The sequence below is a fragment of the Oncorhynchus masou genome, chromosome 21 (assembly GCF_036934945.1).
Source record: "Oncorhynchus masou masou isolate Uvic2021 chromosome 21, UVic_Omas_1.1, whole genome shotgun sequence".
Lineage (NCBI taxonomy): Eukaryota > Metazoa > Chordata > Actinopteri > Salmoniformes > Salmonidae > Oncorhynchus > Oncorhynchus masou.
Window position 1 is genome coordinate 9,939,311 of NC_088232.1, and position 26,252 is coordinate 9,965,562.

General features: G+C 45.3%; 1 protein-coding gene across 1 annotated transcript; it reads left to right on the forward strand.

Annotated features, from left to right (window-relative positions):
- The first annotated feature begins 137 nt into the window (after nucleotides 1–137).
- LOC135507787 (uncharacterized) lies at nucleotides 138–25,636 on the forward strand. The gene is made up of 3 exons (XM_064927446.1): nucleotides 138–484; nucleotides 9,588–9,902; nucleotides 20,858–25,636. Exons 1-3 carry the CDS (start codon nucleotides 371–373, stop codon nucleotides 21,038–21,040), a joined length of 612 nt encoding a protein of 203 aa, XP_064783518.1. The 5' UTR covers nucleotides 138–370; the 3' UTR covers nucleotides 21,041–25,636.
- The last annotated feature ends 616 nt before the right edge of the window (nucleotides 25,637–26,252 follow it).

The following is a 26,252-nucleotide window of genomic DNA, read 5'->3' on the forward strand; positions in this document are numbered from 1 at the left end:
ACGTGCGACTCCTCCCATTCCCACGCCTCCGCTTGAGTTATCCCGTTAAATTCCACATGCCTGCCTGACATAAGCCTACCGGGGCAAAGGGAGGTGTGGCACTCGACAAGGATATTTAATACTGTAACATAGTAACACAACGGGTAAAGTTGTGGAAGTAAGGGAAGGAATTCGTACACAGAAAGGTATTGAATTAACGGGCTTGGTTGAAGCCTGAGAAAGGGCGGAGACTCGCTTCTTTATGGCTGTCTAACTTTGAGCACTATGAAACGGGAAAACTAGCAGACATTAGGGAAAGTTAAAAAAATATATATATATATTAAAAAACCTTATTGCTATTCGGTGCCTGTCTGTTGCTTCTCTACTGAATATGGCAGGGACACGTACAAGAAGAGTGGCTGGTTCGGAACAGTCCCGAACTGCGAGGGCAGCTGCTCTTGCTGAGGAGTTGCACCATGAATGCACTCTCTTATTGGAACTTTATGTAAGTATTTCGTCTAGTGTTGAGTCTGGACAGGCTATTGCATTCTGCTTCGCAGTAATTAACCTGTTATTAGGCCTACTGGTTGCTTGACAAAACATGTTATTTAGCCAGTAGCCTAGCCTTTGAAAGGGATATGGAAGATTGGCATATGGAAATGTGTTGATGCACATGGATTGCGATAATGGACATGTATTGATGTGTTTGTGTGTGTGTGTGTGTGTGTGTGTGTGTGTGTGTGTGTGTGTGTGTGTGTGTGTGTGTGTGTGTGTGTGTGTGTGTGTGGCATCCGATCCAGGAGTGAGGGTCCAGGAATGTAACTAGATAAGGAGGGGGTGAATATGTGAATACTAATGTACGCCCCATATAACAAGAATGACAGAGGTGGGGGGGTTTCTGGCGCACAGGTCGATGTCCGGACATGCACGTTTTTTTCCATGTGCATCTCGTTCTCACTCAATTAATGAACTATGTAAATGATGGGGTGCGAATGATGAAATTCTTCTTGGTTTTCCGCCAAATAGCCAGATACAGTATGTCCTCCCTCTCATACGCACACATCTCAACCTGCAGCTCCCTTCCTCTTTTGCTGCGAGGACGGGAGTGGTTAGGAATGTAACCTTTGTCTATTAGCCGACTAATTATACGGCCATTAACCGAAAGATTGCTGGATCAAATCCCCTAGCTGGCAAGGTAAAAATCTGTCGTTCTTCCCCTGAGCAAGGCAGTTAACCAGCTGTTCCCCGGGCGCCAAAGACGCGGATGTCAATTAAGGCACCTCTGACTTAGAGGGGTTGGGTTAAATGCCGAAGGCATTCAGTTGTACGACTGACTAGGTATCCCCCCAGTGGCGTTTCTAGCTGATATGGCTCCCTTTGTGAACCACCACCTCAGCCCCCTCTCGCCATTCTGCACTAACTGTTAGTTTTATTCAGTCATTTGGATCAACACAAATAAATAATCATAACATTTAAAAGTATATAAATATAAAAATGAATACAAAAACAAGACTCATAAATATCAAAAAGAATTAACAAATACAAATAGAAATAAATTGTAGTATATAAATACAAATAAAAAATACAATTGAATTATTACACTACCTTATTGCTAACAAAATACACACACAACACACACAACACTAAGTTGCACAAATCCTATAACACACAAATACACACATAGAATAACACACGTATAAAGAAGAGAACCTGATTATTACACTATTGCACTTCAAACAAGAAACACACAAACTAAATTGCACAACTAATTGCATTAGTACTGTAAAAAGTTAGAGGTGCTCTATTTGATAGATTTCCCCCACTCCCCTACCTCGGGCTTCCAGTGGGGAGGACTGAGGTCAACCTACCCCCACCCCCTCCCCATCTCGTACTTCTGAGTGGGACACGTTCCCAGGCAGTAGCCTGCCTAGCTCACAAACTAGAATCAGAGCGCCCACTCCGACAAGGTTAATTGACCCACAGTCCCACGCGGTGACATGATATCATTGATGTGATGTGCAAATGAAAAATATAAAATAATACTTTTTAAATATTTTTTATTTAAAATATATATATATATATATTTTTTTTTTTGTGCGGGTGCCCCATGCCGCCCCGGCAAGATGCCGCCTTGGGCGGCTGCCCATGTCACCTGTGCCAAAATTTGTCACTGCCCCTTTCCCAATAGCCTGCAAAATATTAGGCAATAAGATATCTGCTAAGGTTATAGTGGAACTGTGAAAGTCTAACTAATCATAAAAAACTATAATAAAATAATTAACAAACCCATTTGAAAAATGTTGGACGCACTGCCAAGTTCTCTGAAATGACATTGGAGGTGGCTTACGGTAGAGAAATTAACATTAAATTCTCTGGCAACAACTCTGGTGGAAATTCCTGTAGTCAGCATTGCAATTGCATGCTCCCTCAAAATTGTGGCATTGTGTTGTGTGACAAACTATTTATTTCAACTCATGAAACATGGAACCAACACTTTACATGTTGCGTTTTGGGCTTTCACATTTTTCTTATGGGAGTGTCAAGCTTCTGAATCTGACGGTTCACATTGAGATTGAATTCGTAATTGAAAGGTATTCTCGGCAAGATGACACAAACAACACCATATCAGGCGTTTTTGAGTTGTACGGCTAAAGCACCCGACAGTAGACGAAAGTCGAGGAGTTAGTCTGGGGGAGGTGCATCTGTGACAAATGAAAGTCGGACACTAAAGTGATTTTCCAACAGCAAGGCTCAAATCAACATGACAGTGTTGCCATTTATTATAAAAGGTTTTCTTCGTAATGATGAAATAAACATGTATCTAACCCCCATATCACACAAACTGAAATCATAATATAATATTGTGTGTTTACACATTGTACAATCAATTAGTGAGAGAGAGATTCAAATATCCCATTGATTTTGTATATCCACTGTACACATAAAGCAAATTGGTTCTTGTTTTTGGTCACATGGGTCAAACAAAAACCACCTAATGATTGGTTGACAATAGAGCCTTCACAATGCAGTCAATGGCTGCAGGATGAACTTGGTGAAGAGCAACTGCAGCAACTTGCATTCGATTGCAGTCAAAATTCATGCCCCTTGAACACATGATTTTTGTCAAGTTTATGCAGGCTCAAGTCAAAAAATTCTTTACCTCAGAAAGCAACACAATTTGAAAGGCGGTGAACAACGATTGTCACCAACTTGACAAAAATGATCCACTCAAAAGTGTCCATTGAGATGAGCATGATGCAAGACTAGTGTCACGCCCTGGCCATAGAGAGGTTTTTATTCTCTATTTTGGTTAGGTCAGGGTGTGACTAGGGTGGGCATTCTAGTTTCCTTATTTCTATGTTAGTGTGTTCGCCTCCACTGATGATCCATGGCACGGAGCCTGCAGTGATGATCCATGGCACGAAGCCTCCAGTGATGATCCATGGCACGAAGCCTCCAGTGATGATCCATGGCCCGGAGCCTGCAGTGATGATCCATGGCCCGGAGCCTGCAGTGATGATCCATGGCCCGGCACCTGCAGTGATGATCCATGGCCCGGAGCCTGCAGTGAGGATCCATGGCACAAAGCCTCCAGTGATGATCCATGGCACAAAGCCTCCAGTGATGATCCAGTGATGATCCATGGCACGAAAGTGATAACCCAGTGATGATCCAGGCACGAAACATCCAGTGATGATCCATGGCACGAAGCCTCCAGTGATGATCCATGGCACGAAGCCTCCAGTGATGATCCATGGCACAAAGCCTCCAGTGATGATCCATGGCACGGAGCCTCCAGTGATGATCCATGGCCCGGAGCCTCCAGTGATGATCCATGGCCCGGGGCCTCCAGTGATGATCCATGGCCCGGGGCCTCCAGTGATAATCCATGGCCCGGAGCCTCCAGTGATGATCCATGGCACAAAGCCTCCAGTGATGATCCATGGCACGAAGCCTGCAGTGAGGATCCATGGCCCGGAGCCTCCAGTGATGATCCATGGCCCGGAGCCTCCAGTGATGATCCATGGCCCGAAGCCTCCAGTGATGATCCATGGCCCGGAGCCTCCAGTGATGATCCATGGCACGAAGCCTCCAGTGATGATCCATGGCACGAAGCCTGCAGTGAGGATCCATGGCACGAAGCCTCTAGTGATGATCCATGGCCCAGAGCCTCCAGTGATGATCCATGGCACGAAGCCTCCAGTGATGATCCATGGCACGAAGCCTGCAGTGAGGATCCGTGGCCCGGAGCCTCTAGTGATGATCCGTGACCCGGAGCCTCCAGTGTTGATCCGTGGCCCGAAGCCTCCAGTGATGATCCATGGCCCGGAGCCTCCAGTGATGATCCATGGCCCGGAGCCTCCAGTGATGATCCATGGCCCGGAGCCTCCAGTGATGATCCATGGCTCGGAGCCTCCAGTGATGATCCATGGCCCGGAGCCTCCAGTGATGATCCATGGCACGAAGCCTCCAGTGATGATCCATGGCACGAAGCCTGCAGTGAGGATCCATGGCACGAAGCCTCTAGTGATGATCCATGGCCCGGAGCCTCCAGTGATGATCCATGGCACGAAGCCTGCAGTGAGGATCCATGGCCCGGAGCCTCTAGTGATTATCCATGGCACGAAGCCTCCAGTGATGATCCATGGCACGAAGCCTCCAGTGATGATCCATGGCACGAAGCCTCCAGTGATGATCCATGGCCCGGAGCCTCCAGTGATGATCCATGGCCCGGAGCCTCTAGTGATTATCCATGGCACGAAGCTTCCAGTGATGATCCATGGCCCGGAGCCTCTAGTGATGATCCATGGCCCGGAGCCTCCAGTGATGATCCATGGCCCGGAGCCTCTAGTGATGATCCATGGCACGAAGCCTCCAGTGATGATCCATGACCCGGAGCCTCCAGTGATGATCCATGGCACGAAGCCTCCAGTGATGATCCATGGCACGAATCCTCCAGTGATGATCCATAGCACGAAGCCTCCAGTGATGATCCATGGCACGAAGCCTCCAGTGATGATCCCTGGCACGAAGCCTCTAGTGATGATTCGTGGCCCGGAGCCTCTAGTGCTGATCCGTGGCCCGGAGCCTCTAGTGATGATCCGTGGCCTGGAGCCTCCAGTGATGATCCATGGCACGAAGCCTCCAGTGATGATCCGTGGCCCGAAGCCTCCAGTGATGATCCATGGCCCGGAGCCTCCAGTGATTATCCATGGCCCGAAGCCTCCAGTGATGATCCATGGCCCGGAGCCTCTAGTGATGATCCATGGCCCGGAGCCTCCAGTGATGATCCATGGCACGAAGCCTGCAGTGAGGATACATGGCACGAAGCCTGCAGCGATGATCCATGGCACGAAGCCTGCAGTGAGGTTACATGGCCCGGAGCCTCTAGTGATTATCCATGGCACGAAGACTCCAGTGATGATCCATGGCACGAAGCCTGCAGTTAGGATCCATGGCCCGGAGCCTCCAGTGATGATCCATGGCCCGGAGCCTCCAGTGATTATTCATAGCACGAAGCCTCCAGTGATGATCCATGGCCCGGAGCCTCCAGTGATGATCCATGGCACGAAGCCTCCAGTGATGATCCATGGCACGAAGCCTGCAGTAAGGATCCATGGCCCGGAGCCTCCAGCGACGGTCCCCGGTCCGGAGCCTCCAGCGACGGTTCCCAATCTGGAGCCTCCGGCGATGATCGGTGGTCTGGTTTCTCTGGCGATGATCTGCTGCCCGGTTCCTCCAGTGAAGGTCCATGCACCAGGGCCGCCACCAAAGAATAGGGATCTACGGGCGGAGGGGGGTATACGTCCCGCACTGGAGCTGCCGCCGTGAATGGATGCACACTGGACCCTCCCCTTTAGAGTCAGGTTTTGCAGCCCGAGTCCGCACCTTTGGGGGGGTACTGTCACGCCCTGGCCATAGAGAGGTTTTTATTCTCTATGTTGGTTAGGTCAGGGTGTGACTAGTGTGGGCATTCTAGTTTCCTTATTTCTATGTTAGTGTGGTTCCCAATCAGAGGCAGCTGTCTATCGTTGTCTCTGATTGGTGATCATATATAAGTTGTCATTTTCCGTTTGGGTTTTGTGGGATGTTGTTTTCTGTTTAGTGTTTTTTCCTTACAGAACTGTTCGCTTTCGTTTTCACCTTTTGTCATTTTGTTTGAGTGTTTTTTGAACATTAAATCATGAACACTTTCCACGCTGCGCTTTGGTCTCATTCCGACGACAGCCGTTACAACTATGCTCATACACAGTCACACATAGTATCTGCGTATTGGCACAGGTGCACTTCACGCTGCTACAACATGGCAGCTACGGGACTAAAACAGCAGAGATGTTTTGCCTCACTCTTCAGTGCTCTTGGTTGTTGCAAAAATGTTTACTGTTTACTTCGTGCATCTATATTATCTCACTGAGTCTACTTTTTAACCTAACCTATGACCTGACCCATCACCTTAGAGCATATCCATCTTAACGGACCCATGAGCACCAACATGTGAAGTTCATAGGAGCATGTCAAATTGGGTGTCAAATGAAAGCCAAGAGTTTTTTTAAATTAAGGTATATATACATTTTCCAACCTAAAAATTAGGCAAAAATAAGCAAAGGCTTTGATTTCTTGTCAAATAGCTGGAAAACTGGTCTTAAACAGCGTCTAACATCTTACAAAAGGTATTAGAAATACACAAATCTACTGTGATCTGCTGTGCTGTACTGTGACATAGACGTCTATGATTGGTTCAGATTTGGTCTGGTCCGGAAAAAACAAACGTGGTCTTGTTTGGGGGCAGAATTCTATATATTTTTTTAAATAAACAAGTTTATGTACAGAGTCAATGTGCGGGGGCACAGGTTAGTTGAGGAAATTTATGTAATATGTACATGTAGGTAATATGTACAAGTAGGTGACTATTCATAGATAATTAACAGAGTAGCAGCAGTGTAAAAATGGGGTGGGGGAGGGGGGTGTCAATGCAAATAGTCTAGGTAGCCATTTTGTTACCTATTCAAGAGTCTTTTTGCTTGGTGGTAGAAGCTGTTATGAAGCCTTTTGGACCTAGACTTGGCGCTCTGGTACCGCTTGCCGTGCGGTGGCAGAGAGAACAGTCTATGACTTGGGTGGCTGGCGTCTTTGACAATTTTTAGGGCTTTCCTTTGACACCGCCTGGTATAGAGGTCCTGGACGGCAGAAAGCTTGGCCCCAGTGATGTACTGGGCTGTACACATTACCCTCTGTAGTGCCTTGCGGTCGGAGGCCGAGCAGTTGCCATACCAGGTGGTTATGCAACCAGTCAGGATGCTCTCGATGGTGCATCTGTATAAATTTGAGGATCTGAGGACCCATACCAAATCTTTTCAGTCTGCTGAGGGGGAATAGGCTTTGTTGTGCCCTCTTCACGACTGTCTTGGTGTGTTTGGACCATGACAGTTTGTTGGTGATGTGGACACCAAGGAACTTGAAGCTCTCAACCTGCTCCACTACAGCCCCATCAAAGAGAATGGGGGCGTGCTCGGGCCTCCTTTCCCTGTAGTTCACTATCTCCTAATATTAAACAAGAGTTTTTGGAAAATTTAGTTAAATTCTTTGGAAATGATTCAAACTAGTCCGTGTGCGTAGAATCGTATGGTTTGTTCAACTTTGAGATCAATATTTTGTTTGGCATGTATTTTAAAGAGAATAATCTGAGTCAAAGCATAATTCCTTTACCATGGAATTGCCCCTTATATAAGGGCACAAGGCAAGACCAAATTTCAGACACAGGAGGCAGATGGTTGAGCTCCAATATTTATTATACCAAAAGGGGTAGGAAAAAAGCAGGTCGGAGACAGGAGAGATTTCATAAACCAGGTAAGAGTCCAAACAGTACCAGGCGATAGGCAGGCTCGACAATCAAAAAAGACAGGTGAAACAGATCAGGGTGTGACACCTTATGCATTACTTCCCCACAGTTGCAAGAAGTTACATCCCAAAAAACACTGAAACTATACAACACATACATGTCTCCTAGCCTCCAACACATAGGCTTCTTTCTGTCACTAACACACACACACACAAAAAAATATGTTTTAATAAAACAAGTAAGGTTTATGTAAAAACAAACTAAACTGAATATAAAACACAAATCTTAAAGCTACTATAAATAAAAATGAATATAAAAACACAAATCTATAATAATCTTTGTTTAGGCAGATTACTCAACATAATACACACATGCGGTTTACATAAATTCACTCAAGATATAGCCCACAATTTTCAACTTATCTATTACCACGTAGTCCTTACTCATAATAAGGTGTTGAAATAGATCATGACAGTCAGATCAAGAGCTTGCTGTCTCCGGTTTGCCTTACCTCTGCCTCTCCCTCTAAGACAGGCCTATCTATACAATATAGGCCTATCCCTCAAAGTTCATAACCCACTCCACTGCTCCCTGTCTAGTAGCCTATTACAAACCAATATACACATTTACTTGACCATTGCTCTTGTATAAGCAGGGCTGCCTTGTCAATGTTACACAGTAATCATTCTACCACACAGGCACAGTATAATTTTCACAGTGGTCAGAATGTCAGCACCTTGGTATAATGTCCTGACTGGGGGTTAAGTACTCGAGGGAATCTCAGCTCACTCACTATTCTCTGATCTAGATGCAATAGAATATAATAACTTCCTACCACACACACACACACACACACACACACACACACACACACACACACACACACACACACACACACACACACACACACACACACACACACACACACACACACACACACACACACACACACACACACACACCTGTGATGTCACACATCCTGCCTGTTTTTCCCCCTGGAGTGGTTGGGGAAGGTTGGTTCTGGTAGTTGAACCAGCCATCCCTTTGAACCACTAACCCCCTCTGTTCCAATGGGGCCAGGGCGGATGTTGTCCTAACCGCAATAGGGTTTAAACATTTGCCCGTTGTTGCTCATCAAGGAAAATTGCTAGACTATCATCGGAAAATGGTCAAACATGCTCTTTACTGCACAGTCTCTTAGGTCAGCTCTTTTGTACTTCCTTGAACATCCCACGTGCAGTTTGGTTTCAATACTAACTCGGAATGAGTGACTTATTCATATATGATTCCTCATGGCCACAGCTTCCCATTACTACGGTGTCCGTATTCAGACAGACTCAGGAGCAGTTAAACGTGGTGTCCATGATGGTATTTCAAAATACAAAATAGTGGTGTCTTAGAAAGGCTTTTCCAAATGTGTTAAGGCTGTGACTAGCACTTTATATTTTATGAACAAAATACAGTAGTGGCCGTAAACCTTTGTCAATGCCTCGTCTCTTTTAGAGAAATGGATTAGCAGTGCTGCCTTTGAGTTGCATTAGCATATTGAGTTCGGTTGTGCACTAATTGTTGTGTTCTGCCTGACTTTGGTCATCTGTGGTGATTCCTTTGCAGTGTAACCGTTTCGTTGTGCAAAAAATATATTTTTTTCTCCACTCACTTTCATGGAAATGTACTTTTAAACACTGCTAATGTGTTTTTTCTTTTGCACGGCATCACCCACCTCTTCCTCTCCACCTCCATACCTCCTCCTCACTCCCCACTTCAGAGAAAAAAGGAGACGTTTGCAGTGGAACTCACCGTCGGCGGGGAGCGCCTGGTGACCGTGCCGCCGCTCTCCTCCCAGCTCTCGCCGAATGACAGGTTGTGGCGCCTCTACTCCGCCCTGCAACAGTGCCGGAACCTCCTGGAGCGTGCCATTGGCCTGGAAGAGGGGGTGGGAAACGGCGGGGACAGGGCCGAATACGAAAGCCTGAGGAAAACAGTGAGGGACCGGCTGGGGCACCTGCTAGCGAGCACACTGCTCCTCCTGGAGGACGGAGCTGGAACTACAGCCTTCACTCCTGATCCGAAGAATACTGAGGTACAGAATCACTGGTGTACGGTAAAGTTGCCCCTAGACACTAATCTGGGGTCAGTTTTGAATTTCCCCCACAGATGTTTAAGGTTAAGATACAGTACCTACTGGAAACCCTCAGTTAACCCAGCAGGCCTCATTTCAGTACTTGAATACCTGTAAAATCCTACCTCCTTCCTCCTTACTTGGAAGTCATCCTTGATCTGACATGGCTGGTGTGGTGAACATAATGTAGTGTAAACCCTGATGAAAGCTACTGGCCGAAACATGTTGGTTTTTAACAATAACAAAGCAGTTTATCAACTGACATGTATAGAAGACAGATAAGACTGGTGGAAACATTTTGCTTTCAGATATCCCTAATATTTCAGATCACTGATGAGTTCAAGGAGGAGAGGAAGAAATTAGGCTTTTGTTATTCAGAACTTATGATATGCCTATAAACTGTTTATGCAAGGACAATACTTTTTACTGATTATATTGTATTGTTTATTAATCATAGTTTGTTAATAATTATTTATATAGGATTCGGTCAAATCAGTTGTTTATATGTAGTGTATACAGTTGAAGTCGGACGTTTACATACACCGTAGCCAAATACAGTTAAACAAAGTTTTTCACAATTCCTGACATTTAATCCTAGTAAAAACGCCCTGTCTTAGGTCAGTTAGGATCACCACTTTATTTTAAGAATGTGAAATGTCAGAATAATAGTAGAGAGAATGAGTTATTTCAGCTTTTATTTCTTTCATCACATTCCCAGTGGGTCAGAAGTTTACCTACACTCAATAGTAGTATTGTAGTAGTATTTGGTAGCATTGCCTTTAAATTGTTTAACTTGGGTCAAACATTTCGCGTAGCCTTCCACAAGCTTCCCACAATAAGTTGGGTGAATTTTTGCGCAATCTTCCTGACAGAGCTGGTGTAACTGAATCGGGTTTGTAGGCCTCCTTGCTCGCACACGCTTTTTCAGTTCTGCCCACACATTTTCTATGGGATTGAGGTCAGGGCTTTGTGATGGCCACTCCAATACCTTGACATTGTTATCCTTAAGCCATTTTGCCACAACTTTGGAAGTATGCTTGGGGTCATTGTCCATTTGGAAGACCCATTTGCAACCAAGCTTTAACTTCCTGACTGATGTCTTGAGATGTTGCTTCAGTATATACACATAATTGTCTACCCCATGATGCCATCTATTTTGTTTAGTGCACCAGTCCCTCCTGCAGCAAAGCACCCCCACAACATGATGCTGTCGTCTCGGTGCTTCACGGTTGGGATGGTGTTCTTCGGCTTTCGAGCATCCCCCTTTTTCCTCCAAACATAACAATGGTCATTACGGCCAAACAGTTCAATTTTTGCTTCATCAGACCATAGAATATTTCCCCAAAAAGTATGATTTTTGTCCCCATGTGCAGTTGCAAACCATAGTCTGACTTTTTTATGGCGGTTTTGGAGCAGTGGCTTTTTCCTTGCTGAGCGGCCTTTCAGGATTTTCTCGAAATAGGACTTGTTTTACTGTGGATATAGATACGTTTGTATCTGTTTCCTCCAGCATCTTCACAAGGTCCTTTGCTGTTGTTCTGGGATTGATTTGCACTTTTCGCACCAAAGTACGTTCATCTCTAGGAGACAGAACGCGTCTCCTTCCTGTGCGGTATGACTGCTGCGTGGTCCCATGGTGTTTATACTTGCGTACTATTGTTTGTACAGATGAACGTGATACCTTCAGGCATTTGGAAATTGCTCCCGATGATGAACCAGACTTGTGGAGATCTACAATTTTTTTCTGAGGTCTTGGCTGATTTCTTTTGATTTTCCCATGATGTTGTCACACCCTGGCCATAGAGAGGCTTTTATTCTCAATTTTGGTTAGGCCAGGGTGTGACTAGGATGGGCATTCTAGTTTCTTTATTTCTATGTTTTCTATTTCTTTGTTTTTGGCCGAGTGTGGTTCCCAATCAGAAGCAGCTGCCCCACCTGTGTTTTGTGGGCAGTTGTTTTCTGTATAGTTTATTTGCCTTACGGAACTCTTTGTTTTTCACTTTGTTATTTTGTTTGAGTGTTTTGATCAATAAATATCATGAACACTTACCACGCTGCCCTTTGGTCGATGCCTTCCGACGACGAGAGACGTAACAGATGTCAAGCAAAGAGGCACTGGGTTTGAAGGTAGTCCTTGAAATACATCCACAGGTACACCTCCAATTTCCTCAAATTATGTCAATTAGCCTATCAGAAGCTTCTAAAGCCATGACATCATTTTTTCTGGAATTTTCCAAGCTGTTTTTAAAGGCACAGTCAACTTAGTGAATGTAAACTTCTGACCCACTGGAATTGTGATACAGTGAATTATTAGTTATATATTCTGTCTGTAAACAATTGTTGGAAAAATTACTTGTGTCATGCACAAAGTCCTAACCAACTTGCCTAAACTATAGTTTGCTAACATGAAATTTGTAGAGTGGCTGAAAAACGAGGTTTTAATGACTACAACCTAAGTGTATGTAAACTTCCGACTTCAACTGTATATACAATGGGGTTTGAAATTATTGACACCCTTAATAAAGATGAACAATAATGCTGTATAAAATAAATAATTCAAACACTAAGCTATATATTATGCTACAAAAAATGGGAAATTATATTGTTTTATACTAATACAATTGCTCAGAGAAATAGTTTTAGTGTAAGATTTTTATTTTATTTTAAAAAGGTAAGGTTCAACATTTTTGACACCCCTTTTTCGAAACCTTTCAATACCTCAGCTTATAACAGCACTTAACCTTTTTGAAAATGTTTTATGAGTTGGAGATCCCATTGGGAGGGATCTTAGACTATTCCTCCATACAGAATCCTTCCCAATGGGTTTCAAGTCCGGAGACATAACTCTCTGCATTTATAAAAGGTACTTCACAGGTGTTGCTCTGTTGGAAACAATATGAGGGTTTGGAGTGGATGAGGCACAGTAACAGTGGATTTTTTTTTATATTGTCACACCAGATAGGTGGGGTGAAACAAGTTGTTTTATGGGGTCAGCCATAGTATTACAAACAATTTTACGGCCAATGAACAATTTCTGTGGATTTTCAAATCAAATCCCATTTTATTTGTCACATGCTCAAAATACAACAGCTGTAGATAGACCTTACCGTGAAATGCTGACTTACAAGCCCTTAACCAACAATGCAGTTTCAAGAAAAATAGGAGTTAAGAAAATATTTACTAATTAAACAAAAGTTTAAAAAAATAAAAGAGTAACAGCAAAATAACAATAACGAGGCAAAATAAAGGGCGTACCGGTACCGAGTCAACTTGAATTTGATGTGTGCTTGGGGTTATTGTCTTGCTGGAAGATCCACTTGCAGCACTGGTGTGCGTGGCCAAAGACCTCATTTTCATGTAATCTGACCAAAACAGTGGCTCGAATACAAGTGGCAATTTGTTGGACATTTGCTGGATGACATGGAAATAGAGCTCTTTGGCCACACACACCAGTGGTGGGGTTGGCATCGAAATGAGAATGTCTGAGCAGAAAATCCCATACCTATTGTAAAAATATGGTGGGGGATCTTTGATGTTATAGGGCTATTTTGCTTCCACTGGTCCTGGGGTCCTTGTTAAGGTCAACGGCATCATGAACTTTACCAAGAACCAGGACATTTTAGACAAAAACTTGGTTGCCTCTGCCAGGAGGCTGAAACTTGGCCACAAGTGGATCTTCCAGCAATACAATAACCCCAAGCACACATCAAAATCCACAAATAAATTGTTAAATTGGCCATAAAATCAACATTTTGCAATGGCCATCTCAGTCTCCGAACTTGAAACGCAAATCAAATCAAATTGTATTGGTCACATACACATTTTTAGCAGATGTTATTGCAGGTGTAGCGAAATGCTTGTGTTCCTAGGTACAACAGTCGTGTAGTGTCTAACAATTCACAACAATACACACAAATCTAAAAGTTAAAGAATGAAATTAAGAAATATATACACTACCGTTGAAAAGTTTGGGGTCACTTAGACATTTTCTTGTTTTCCATGAAAACATACATGAAATGAGTTGCAAAATGAATAGGAAATATACGGTCAAGCTGCTCCCACAGCAGCTCAATAGGGTTGAGATCCGGCGACTGTGCTGGCCACTCCATAATAGACAGAAAACCAGCTGACTGCCTCCTCCCTAAATAGTTCTTGCATAGTTTGGAGCTGTGGTTTGGGTTGTTGTCCTGTTGTAGGAGGAAATTGCATTCAATTATGCGCCATCCACAGGGTATGGCATGGCATTGCAAAATGGAGTGATAGCCTTCCTTCTTCAGGATCCCTTCTACCCTTTACAAATCTCCCACTTTACCACCACCAAAGCACCCCTAGACCATCACATTGCCTCCACCATCTCACAATGTTCATCTTTGTGAACCGAACACCTCAAACTTAGATTTGTCTGTCCATAACACTTTTTTTCATATCTTCCTCTATCCAGTGTATGTGTTCTTTTGCCCATCTTAATATTTAATTTTTATTGGCCAGTCTGAGATACGGCTTTTTCTTTGCAACTCTGCCTAGAAGGCAAGCATCCCAGAGTTGCCTCTTCACTGTTGACGTTGAGACTGGTGTTTTGCTGGTACTATTTAATGAAGCTGCCAGTTGAGGACTTGTGAGGCGTCTGTTTCTCAAACTAGACACTCAAATGTACTTGTCCTCTTGCTCAATTGTGCACCGGGGCCTCCCACTCCTCTTTCTATTCTGGTTAGAGCCAGTTTGATCTGTTCTGTAAAGGGAGTCATACATAGCATTGTACGAGATCTTCAGTTTCTTGGCAATTTCTCACATGGAATAGCCTTCATTTCTCAGAACAAGAATAGACTGTCAAGTTTCAAAAGAAAGTGCTTTGTTTCTGGCCATTTTGAGTCTGTAATCGAACCCACAAATGCTGATGCTCCAGATACTCAACTAGTCTAAAGAGCGGCAGGGTAGCCTAGCCGTCTTTGTATCTAAGTCAATTGTTTAGCCTAGAGCGATTTTCTAGGTTAGCTACATCGCAGCCACTACCAGCTAGCCTACTCCAGCAGTACTGTACCATTTCAATCATTTTAGTCTATAAGATTCTTGCTACGTAAGCTTAACTTTCTGAACATTCGAGACGTGTAGTCCACTTGTCATTCCAATCTCCTTTGCATTAGCGTAGCCTCTTCTGTACCCTGTCAACTATGTGTCTATCTATCCCTGTTCTCTCCTCTCTGCACAGACCATACAAACGCTCCACACCGCGTGGCCGCGGCCACCCTAATCTGGTGGTCCCAGCGCGCACGACCCACGTGGAGTTCCTGGTCTCCGGTAGCCTCTGGAACTGCCGATCTGCGGCCAACAAGGCAGAGTTCATCTCAGCCTATGCCTCCCTCCAGTCCCTCGACTTCCTGGCACTGACGGAAACATGGATCACCACAGATAACACTGCTACTCCTACTGCTCTCTCTTCGTCCGCCCACGTGTTCTCGCACACCCCGAGAGCTTCTGGTCAGCGGGGTGGTGGCACCGGGATCCTCATCTCTCCCAAGTGGTCATTCTCTCTCTCTCCCTTACCCATCTATCTATCGCCTCCTTTGAATTCCATGCTGTCACAGTTACCAGCCCTTTCAAGCTTAACATCCTTATCATTTATCGCCCTCCAGGTTCCCTCGGAGAGTTCATCAATGAGCTTGATGCCTTGATAAGCTCCTTTCCTGAGGACGGCTCACCTCTCACAGTCCTGGGCGACTTTAACCTCCCCACGTCTACCTTTGACTCATTCCTCTCTGCCTCCTTCTTTCCACTCCTCTCCTCTTTTGACCTCACCCTCTCACCTTCCCCCCTACTCACAAGGCAGGCAATACGCTCGACCTCATCTTTACTAGATGCTGTTCTTCCACTAACCTCATTGCAACTCCCCTCCAAGTCTCCGACCACTACCTTGTATCCTTTTCCCTCTCGCTCTCATCCAACACTTCCCACACTGCCCCTACTCGGATGGTATCGCGCCGTCCCAACCTTCGCTCTCTCTCCCCCCGCTACTCTCTCCTCTTCCATCCTATCATCTCTTCCCTCTGCTCATACCTTCTCCAACCTTTCTCCTGAGTCTGCCTCCTCAACCCTCCTCTCTTCCCTTTCTGCATCCTTTGACTCTCTATGTCCCCTATCCTCCAGGCCGGCTCGGTCCTCCCCTCCCGCTCCGTGGCTCGATGACTCATTGCGAGCTCACAGAACAGAGCTCCGGGCAGCCGAGCGGAAATGGAGGAAAACTCGCCTCCCTGCGGACCTGGCATCCTTTCACTCCCTCCTCTCTACATTTTCCTCCTCTGTCTCTGCTGCTAAAGCCACTTTCTACCACTCTAAATTCCAAGCATCTGCCTCTAACCCTAGGAAGCTCTTTGCCACCTTCTCCTCCCTCCTGAATCCTCCTCCCCCTCCCCCCCTCCTCCCTCTCTGCAGATGACTTCGTCAACCATTTTGAAAAGAAGGTCGACGACATCCGATCCTCGTTTGCTAAGTCAAACGACACCGCTGGTTCTGCTCACACTGCCCTACCCTGTGCTCTGACCTCTTTCTCCCCTCTCTCTCCAGATGAAATCTCGCTTCTTGTGACGGCCGGCCGCCCAACAACCTGCCCGCTTGACCCTATCCCCTCCTCTCTTCTCCAGACCATTTCCGGGGACCTTCTCCCTTACCTCACCTCGCTCATCAACTCATCCCTGACCGCTGGCTACGTCCCTTCCGTCTTCAAGAGAGCGAGAGTTGCACCCCTTCTGAAAAAACCTACACTCGATCCCTCCGAAGTCAACAACTACAGACCAGTATCCCTTCTTTCTTTTCTCTCCAAAACTCTTGAACGTGCCGTCCTTGGCCAGCTCTCCCACTATCTCTCTCAGAATGACCTTCTTGATCCAAATCAGTCAGGTTTCAAGACTAGTCATTCAACTGAGACTGCTCTTCTCTGTATCACGGAGGCGCTCCGCACTGCTAAAGCTAACTCTCTCTCCTCTGCTCTCATCCTTCTAGACCTATCGGCTGCCTTCGATACTGTGAACCATCAGATCCTCCTCTCCACCCTCTCCGAGTTGGGCATCTCCGGCGCGGCCCACGCTTGGATTGCGTCCTACCTGACAGGTCGCTCCTACCAGGTGGCGTGGCGAGAATCTGTCTCCTCGCCACGCGCTCTCACCACTGGTGTCCCCCAGGGCTCTGTTCTAGGCCCTCTCCTATTCTCGCTATACACCAAGTCACTTGGCTCTGTCATAACCTCACATGGTCTCTCCTATCATTGCTATGCAGACGACACACAATTAATCTTCTCCTTTCCCCCTTCTGATGACCAGGTGGCGAATCGCATCTCTGCATGTCTGGCAGACATATCAGTGTGGATGACGGATCACCACCTCAAGCTGAACCTCGGCAAGACGGAGCTGCTCTTCCTCCCGGGGAAGGACTGCCCGTTCCATGACCTCGCCATCACGGTTGACAACTCCGTTGTGTCGTCCTCCCAGAGCGCTAAGAACCTTGGCGTGATCCTGGACAACACCCTGTCGTTCTCAACCAACATCATGGCGGTGGCCCGTTCCTGTAGGTTCATGCTCTACAACATCCGCAGAGTACGACCCTGCCTCACACAGGAAGCGGCGCAGGTCCTAATCCAGGCACTTGTCATCTCCCGTCTGGATTACTGCAACTCGCTGTTGGCTGGGCTCCCTGCCTGTGCCATTAAACCCCTACAACTCATCCAGAATGCCGCAGCCCGTCTGGTGTTCAACCTTCCCAAGTTCTCTCACGTCACCCCGCTCCTCCGCTCTCTCCACTGGCTTCCAGTTGAAGCTCGCATCCGCTACAAGACCATGGTGCTTGCCTACGGAGCTGTGAGGGGAACGGCACCGCAGTACCTCCAGGCTCTGATCAGGCCCTACACCCAAGCAAGGGCACTGCGTTCATCCACCTCTGGCCTGCTCGCCTCCCTACCATTGAGGAAGTACAGTTCCCGCTCAGCCCAGTCAAAACTGTTCGCTGCTCTGGCCCCCCAATGGTGGAACAAACTCCCTCACGACGCCAGGACAGCGGAGTCAATCACCACCTTCCGGAGACACCTGAAACCCCACCTCTTCAAGGAATACCTAGGATAAGATAAGTAATCCTTCTCACCCCCCCCCTTAATGATTTAGATGCACTATTGTAAAGTGGCTGTTCCACTGGATGTCAGAAGGTGAATTCACCAATTTGTAGTCGCTCTGGATAAGAGCGTCTGCTAAATGACTTAAATGTGGTTAGAGCGTTGGACTAGTAACCGGAAGGTTGCAAATTCAAACCCCTGAGCTGACAAGGTAGAAATCTGTCGTTCTGCCCCTGAACAGGCTGTTAACCCACTGTTCCTAGGCCATCATTGAAAATAAGAATATGTTCTTAACTGACTTGCCTGGTTAAATAAAGTTAAAATAAAAAAATATATAAAAAAAGGCCAGTTTTATTTCTTCTTTAATCAGGACAACAGTTTTCAGCTGTGGTAACATAATTGCAAAAGGGTTTTTTAACAATCAACTAGCCTTTTAAAATGATGAACTTGGATGAGCTAACATAACGTGCCATCTTTATGCCACGGTTGTCATAAAGAGGAGAACAAGGCGCAGCGTGGTAAGCAAACATAACTCTTTAATTAAAGAGAGAACACTGAACAGAACTAAACAAAACAACAAAATGAGCCGTGAAACAACATGGCTAGTGCAGAACAGTCAACTAAACAGAATAACAACCCACAAAATAACCAAGGAATATGGCTACCTAAATATGGTTCCCAATCAGAGACAACGATAAACAGCTGCCTCTGATTGAGAACCAATCTAGGCAACCATAGACATAGACCCCCCCCCCCCAAAAAAAAAAAAAATGTGCGGACTCCCGGCCGCAAACCTAAACCTATATGGGAGGGTCTGAGTGGGCATCTCATCGCCGGATGTTCTGGACCAGGGGCCGTCGCTGGAGACCCCGGACCATCGATGGAGACCCCAGACCGGGGACCGTCGCTGGAGACCCCGGACCGTCGCTGGAGACCCCAGACCGGGGACCGTCGCTGGAGACTCAGGACCGTCGTTGGAGACCCCGAGCTGGGGACCGTCGTTGGAGGCTCCGGACTGTGGCCCGGATGGCTGATGTCCTTGATGATCTTTTTGTCCTTTCTGTGACATCGGGTGCTGTAGGTGTCCTGGAGGGCAGGTAGTGTTCCCCCGGTGATGCATTGGGCAGACCGCACCACCCTCTGGAGAGCCCTGCGGTTGCGGGCGGTGCAGTTGCCGTACCTTCTCCACTGCAGTCCCATTGATGTGGATAGAGGCGTGCTCCCTCTGCTGTTTCCCGAAGTCCACGATCATCTCCTTCGTTTTGTTGACGTTAAGGGAGAGGTTAATTTCCTGGCACATCTCCGGCCAGGACCCTCACCTCCTCCCTGTAGGCTGTCTCGTCATTATTGGTAATCAGGCCTACTGCTGTTGTGTCATCTGCAAACTTGATGATTGAGCTGGAGGCATGCATGGCCACACAGTCATGGGTGAATAGGGAGTACAGGAGGGGGCTGAGCATGCATCCTTGTGGGGCCCCAGTGTTGAGGATCAGCAAAGTGGAGGTGTTGTTTCCTACCTTCACCACCTGGGGGTGGCCCGTCAGGAAGTCCAGGACCCAGTTGCACAGAGCGGGGTTCAGACCCAAGGCCCTGAGCTTAATGATGAGCTTGGAGGGTACTAAGGTGTTGAAGACTGAGCTATAGTCAATGAACAGCATTCTGACGTAGGTATTCTTTTCGTCCAGATGGGATAGGGCAGTGTGCAGTCCGATGGCGATTGCATTGTCTGTAGATCTATTGTGGTGGTCTGCAAATTGAAGTGGGTCTAGGTTGTCAGGTAAGGTAGAGGTGATATGATCCTTAACTAGCCTTTCAAAGCACTCCATGATGGGAGTGGGAGATAGTAATTTAGTTCAGTTACCTTTGCTTTCTTGGGTACAGGAACAAGGGTGGATATCACATGTCTTGCCCTTGTCACTGATGTCTCTCTGGAAGCAGATCCTCATCCTGAGCTTGTCTACTTTATTGTCATGAGACTGAACATTAACAACTAATATACTCGGAAGCAGTGGATGGTGTGCACGCCTCCTTATTCGGACTAGAAGTCCACTCCGAATACCTCTTCTCCACCGGCGGCGTCTTGGAGCAGCCTTTGGGATAAGTTCAATTGCTCTGGGGGGTACAATCAAAGGATCCAATTCTGGAAAGTTGTATTCCTGGTCGTAATGCTGGTGAGTTACCGCCGCACTGATATGCAAAAATGATTTCCGTCTGTATGTAATAACACAAAAAACATTCTGATAATGTAATAAATAACACACAAACAAATCATAATACTGCAAAGTTGCTTAGGAGCTAGAAGCAGAGCTGACATGTCTGTTAGCGCCATCTTGCTAAACCATTGAAAACCTGTGGTTTGAATAGAAGAGTGCAGTTTATAAGTGCAGATGAAGGATATCAATGAGGAATGGTCTAAGATCATTCCTCATTGGAGGAAAAATATTACTTGTAAAGCAAAATCTCTTTCTCTGAGCAATTGTATTATTATAAAAAAATGTCTTTTCCCCGTTTTTTTGAGGTTACAATATAGCTCAGTATTTGAATTATTTATTTTATACAGACATGTATGATCATCTTTATCAATAATTTCAGACCCCACTGTATGTTCTAGTGCAGTGTTTCCTAATCTATTCATGGTGCATGTCCCGGGGTTGACCAGGCGTTAGTTAGTCCACCAGCTTAATCGAGTGTGCTAGTGCTAGAACAAAAATATTACAGCCCTCGGGATCTCCGGAAAACAGATTGGGAAATACTGTCCTAACACATCTTTCTCTTCCTCTCTCTTCCTCTCCCTCTCTCTGTCTGCTCCCCCCCCCCTGAGTAGACAGCTAGTCCGGTGAACGGCAGCCCGTTTGCGCTAAAGCTCTGGATCTACCGCATATTCAGCGAGCTGGTGCACTGGACGCTCACCACCTCCAGGACCCTGAAGGCCCTGCACCCCGATGGAGCCACCCCCAAGGAGAGCAGAACGAGGGGGAGGCCAAGAGGGAGGAGGACCCGGAGATGAGATAGTAGAGATGGGAAAGAGTAGCCTGTGAGTGAGGAACGAGAGAGCAGGGGAGAGAGAGGGAGAGAGAGAGGTAGCGATGGAAAGAATGGGAGAGAGATAGAGAAGTAGCTTGAGAAGATGAGGTAGGAGGGTCTGATGTGGAAGAAGAAAGAGTGAAGGCAGGCAGGAGTCTGAAAGTCTGAGAGAGAGATGGAAACAATAGGAGAAGGAAAAGAGTGACAACAGCCAGTATAAAGATTCTGTGAAAAGAGGGAGAGGAGTATATGTTTAAGTTAATAAATAAATATATACAGTGGTGACAAGGGCATAAGAGAAAGCATGAGAAAGTATATTACTACATACTGTACAACCAATGTGTGACTTAACAGTGTTGATTTTGAAGCAATTTTGGTCATTCAAGACATACTTTTCTAACAAGGGCCCTGCGCTGTAGCTCCGCTTGCTGCTAGCAGACATAGGACACTGGTTGGCACGTAGCCTAGCGGTTAGAACATTAGGCTAGTAACTAGCTAAAATGTGTCAATAACAAACAAAAAAATCGCTGTAGTTCAACACGGTTTGATGCAGTAAAAATCAAGTAAAGTTATTACAGAAGAAGTTCGCTGTTTACACCTGGTATCAAGATGTGTTCTCTGCCTGGTTTTACAGCCTACAGTCAAAGTATTCAACCATGACCTTCCTTTGGCCTACGCCAGACATACAAGGACCAGTATTTCAGAACATTTAATTTAGTCTCCTCCCACTGGGCACACACTAGTTGAATCAACGCTGTCTTCACGTCATTTCAATGAAATTACGTTGAACCAACGTGGAATAGGCGTCGAACTGACGTCTGTGCCCGGTCGGCTGTTCTCTCTTTATGCTAACTGAATGGCAATATTCATATGTCATGTGGTCATTAATATAAGCATGATCTTGATTGTAACATTTGGTGTGGTTATTGTAAGAGATTTGGTTTGGCATTGCCTTACAATTTCCAATCTGATTAGGGAAACAGAATTTTATACAACACAGGATCATTTTGATATGGATTAAATGTTCTGATAAACTGACCCCTTGATCCCAAAACAATCCCACAAATGAGATGTGTTGGTGACAGCTACAGGATCCACTTTGATAATGGAGTGTAGATTTCCGGTTCAAGACGATGGTTTATGTGATATCAATTTCCAGTCCTTGTGAGCCGGTACAAGGACCAGCATTAGATGGAAATCACCACAAATTGTTTCACATTTAAGATGCATCCCAATAGTCTTAAATGGCTTCCTACCCATTTAGAGACTACAAAAAATGTAACATTGGTCATTTTGGGGTTATGACAAGGTATGAGATAGGGTAGGCTATTTCATTGGGTGTATTCGCCCTTTAAAGCAGATCTTGGGTCAGTTTTGCATTTTTCCCCACTAATGGTTAAGGTTAGGAATGGGGAGCGGAAGTTGATCCTAGATCTGTACCCAGGGGAAACTTTGTCCCAGAACTTTTCATTACTGGTGGATGGTAATCTCACATATTGTGCCTTGAAGTGATGTGATGAGTTCAGCTGTCCAATACAGACTGTGCCTTGCCCTCTAGTGGTGAGTAGAGGAACCAAAACAAAACATCCCAGCTGTGCAGCTCCTCCTACTGGAGAACCACTGAGAATGCAGGCTTTAGCTCCAGCCCTGCTCTAACACCAGACTCTGCTAATCCAGTTCTGAACCTGTTAAAGCTATAAAAAAAAACGACTGTCTGCATTCAATATATATATATATATATATATATATAGTACCAGTCAAACGTTTGGACACACCTAATTGTTCAAGGGTTTTTAATTATTTTAGTATTTTCTACATTTTCTACATTTAGAATAATAGTGAAGACATCAAAACTATGAAACAACACACCAACAAAGTGTTACACAAGTCAAAATATAGTTTATAATTGAGATTCTTCAAAGTAGCCACCCTTTGCTTTGATGACAGCTTTGCACACTCTTGGCATTCTCTCAACCAGCTTCATGAGGTAGTCACCTGGAATGCGTATCAATTAACAGGTGTGCCTTGTTAAAAGTTAATTTGTGGAATTTCTTTCCTTCTTAATGCTTTTGAGCCAATCAGTTGTGTTGTGACAAGGTAGGGCTGGTATGCAGAAGATAGCCCTATTTGGTAAAAGACCAGGTCCATATTATGGCAAGAACAGCTCAAATAAGCAAAGAGAAACAACAGTCCATCATTACTTTAAGACATGAATGTCAGTCAATGTAGAAAATGTTAAGAACTTTGAACGTTTCTTCAAGTGCAGTTGCAAAAACCATCAAGCGCTATGATGAAATGGGCTCTCATGAGGACCGCCACAGGAAAGGAAGACCCAGAGTTACCTCTACTGCAGAGGATGAGTTCATCAGAGTTAACTGCACCTCAGATTGCAGCCCAAATAAATGCTTCACAGAGTTCAAGTAGCAGACACATCTCAACATCAACTGTTCAGAGGAGACTGCATGATTCAGGCCTTCGTGGTGGAATTGCTGCAAAGAAACCACTACTAAAAGGACACCAATAATAAGAAGAGACTTGCTTTGGCCAAGAAACATGAGCAATGGACATTAGACAAGTGGAAATCTGTGCTTTGGTCTTTCGAGTCCAAATTTGAGATTTTTGGTTCTTAGTGAGATGCAGAGTAGGTGAACGGATGATCTCCGTATGTGTGGTTTCCACCGTGAAGCATGGAGGAGAAGGTGTGTTGGAGTGGGGGTGCTTTGCTGCTGACAGTCTGTGATTTATTTAGAATTAAAGGCACACTTGACCAGCATGGCTACCACAGCATTCTGCAGCGATCCACCATCCCATCTGGTTTGCGCTTAGTGGGACTATCAATGGTTTTTCAACAGGACAATGACCCAACACACCTTCAGGCTGTGTAAGGGCTATTTGACCAAGAAGGAGAGGGATGGAGTGCTGCATCAGATGACCTGGCCTCCACAATCACCTGACCTCAACCCAATTGAGATGGTTTGGGATGAGTTAGAAAGCAGAGTGAAGGAAAAGCAGCCAACAAGTGCTCAGCATATGTGGGAACTCCTTCAAAACTGTTGGAAAAGCAGTCCAGGTGAAGTTGGTTGGGAGAATGCCAAGAGTGTGCAAAGCTGGCGTCTAGGCAAAGAGTGGCTACTTTGAAGAATATAAAATATATTTTGATTTGTTAACACTTTTTGGTTGCTACATGATTCCATATGTGTTATGGAACCCCTGAATGAGTAGGTGTGTCCAAACATATGACTGGTACTGTACACACACACACACACACACACACACACACACAAATATATATATATATATATATATTTTAAACCCAATCATTACTATATGACCCCCGTTGAAACAGACCCTTTTAATATCATTGCGTAGCCGTCAAATTGGTAGCGCTGGGAGGTGGGATGTTGTTAAACCATGTTCGCAATTCAAATTAGAGCGGATTGAGCAGCTGATCAGTAGAATTAGGTGTGGTCGTGCAGGGTTGGAGCAAAAGCCTGCAGACAATAGCTCTCCAAGCGGAGGGATGGCCATCCCTATTCTTGTGTATGTGACTTTGAAGGAAAATTGAAATTGCCAGACTGGATTGTTTTTAGTACCTTTGTAGACAGAGATGCACTGTAGCAAAGTCTCCTCCATTTTTACGCTGAGTTGAGTACACACGGTTGCTGGAGCAACTAGCCCTTTCCATGACCTCTTGGTATAGTGCCAGTTGCCCCTAACCACAGATCTAGGATCAGATGACCTTATCCCCAATCCTAATTTTAACCAGTAGGAGGATGCAAACAGATCTAACCCTGTATCCTTTGGTTAGGCACATTGATGAGATTGAGAGACAGTCGTTTAATTTTTTTTTATTTGACCTTTATTTAACCAGGAAGGGCTCATTGAGATTTGAAATCTCTTTTTCAAGAGTGTCCTGGCCAAGATAGGCAGCACCAAGTCATTACACAATTACAGACAGACAACATGAAAAACTACAGGTAATCTAGTAAAACAACATAGAATTCACAAGAGTATAACAAAATTATAAAACAGCGAATTAAAAACATTGACAGGTCAGGGAATCCGCCTCAATCCTTCATCAATGATTTACAAACACCAATTGGGACAAGTTCTTCCAGTTTGAAAGTATTTTTGTAAGGCGTTCCAAGACGATGGCGCAGAGTACATAAAAGCCCTTTTTCCAAATTCAGTTCAGAAATTTGGAACAGTTAGCAGGATAAAGTCCAGCAAACGCAGAGAGTGCTCACCACATTTCTGAACAATAGAAAAGCACAAATAAAATGTTAGTAAACCCAAAATGACTTTGTAAATTAAAGTTTACCAGTGACTGAGCCTACGAGTGACGAGAGAAGGCCAGCCAACCCTGGTATATAAAGTAGTTAGACATAGGACTGATGGATACTTTGTTAACACACTCCAAACTAATGTACAAACATTTCCTGTTTCTGATTTTCTTTTGTTGTGTTTCATATTAACTCTGGTCTGGTGTGGGAAGATATAGAAACCATATTTATTATTAATGTATGACTTTGAGATATGCAGAAAGGATGAAATAAATGTCTGTGGATTATATTTTGAATTGTCTCTTGGATCTGTTTGGCTTAAGGACTGGATGGCTTACGAACATTCTCGATGCAAGTGATGAGTAGTGTGTGTGTGTATGTGTGGGGGTGGATTTGTGTGGGTGAGTGTGTGTGTGTGTGCGCATTAATGATTTTGGAGCAGGAGGGAGAGGCTCATGTAAGAAAAAAAAGGCTGGGTTACATTTGAGTTTGTGTATGTGTGTTTGTGTGTGTGTGTGTGTGTGTGTGTGTATGTTTAACTTTAAAGGAAAGGCAGGGTGTATGTTTGGGTAAAATAGGTGGGGTGTGTGTTTTAGGGGTGTGTGTGTGTGTGTGTGTGTGTGTGTGTGTGTGTGTGTGTGTGTGTGTGTGTGTGTGTGTGTGTGTGTGTGTGTGTGTGTGTGTGTGTGTGTGTGTGTGTGTGTGTGTGAGAGAGGGGGGGGTGTTTGTGTGCACAGATAGTAGGGGGAATGTGTGTGTGTGAGTGTGTGGTTGTTAGAGAAGGAGTGGCAGCCAGGATGCCTGTGGAAGGGGGGGTGAGAGACAGAGGTAAGGAGAGAGGAGGAGAGAGTAAAAGCGAGCAAGAGAGAAAATGTGTGTGTGGAGAGAGAGCGAGAGAGAGAGAGAGAGAGA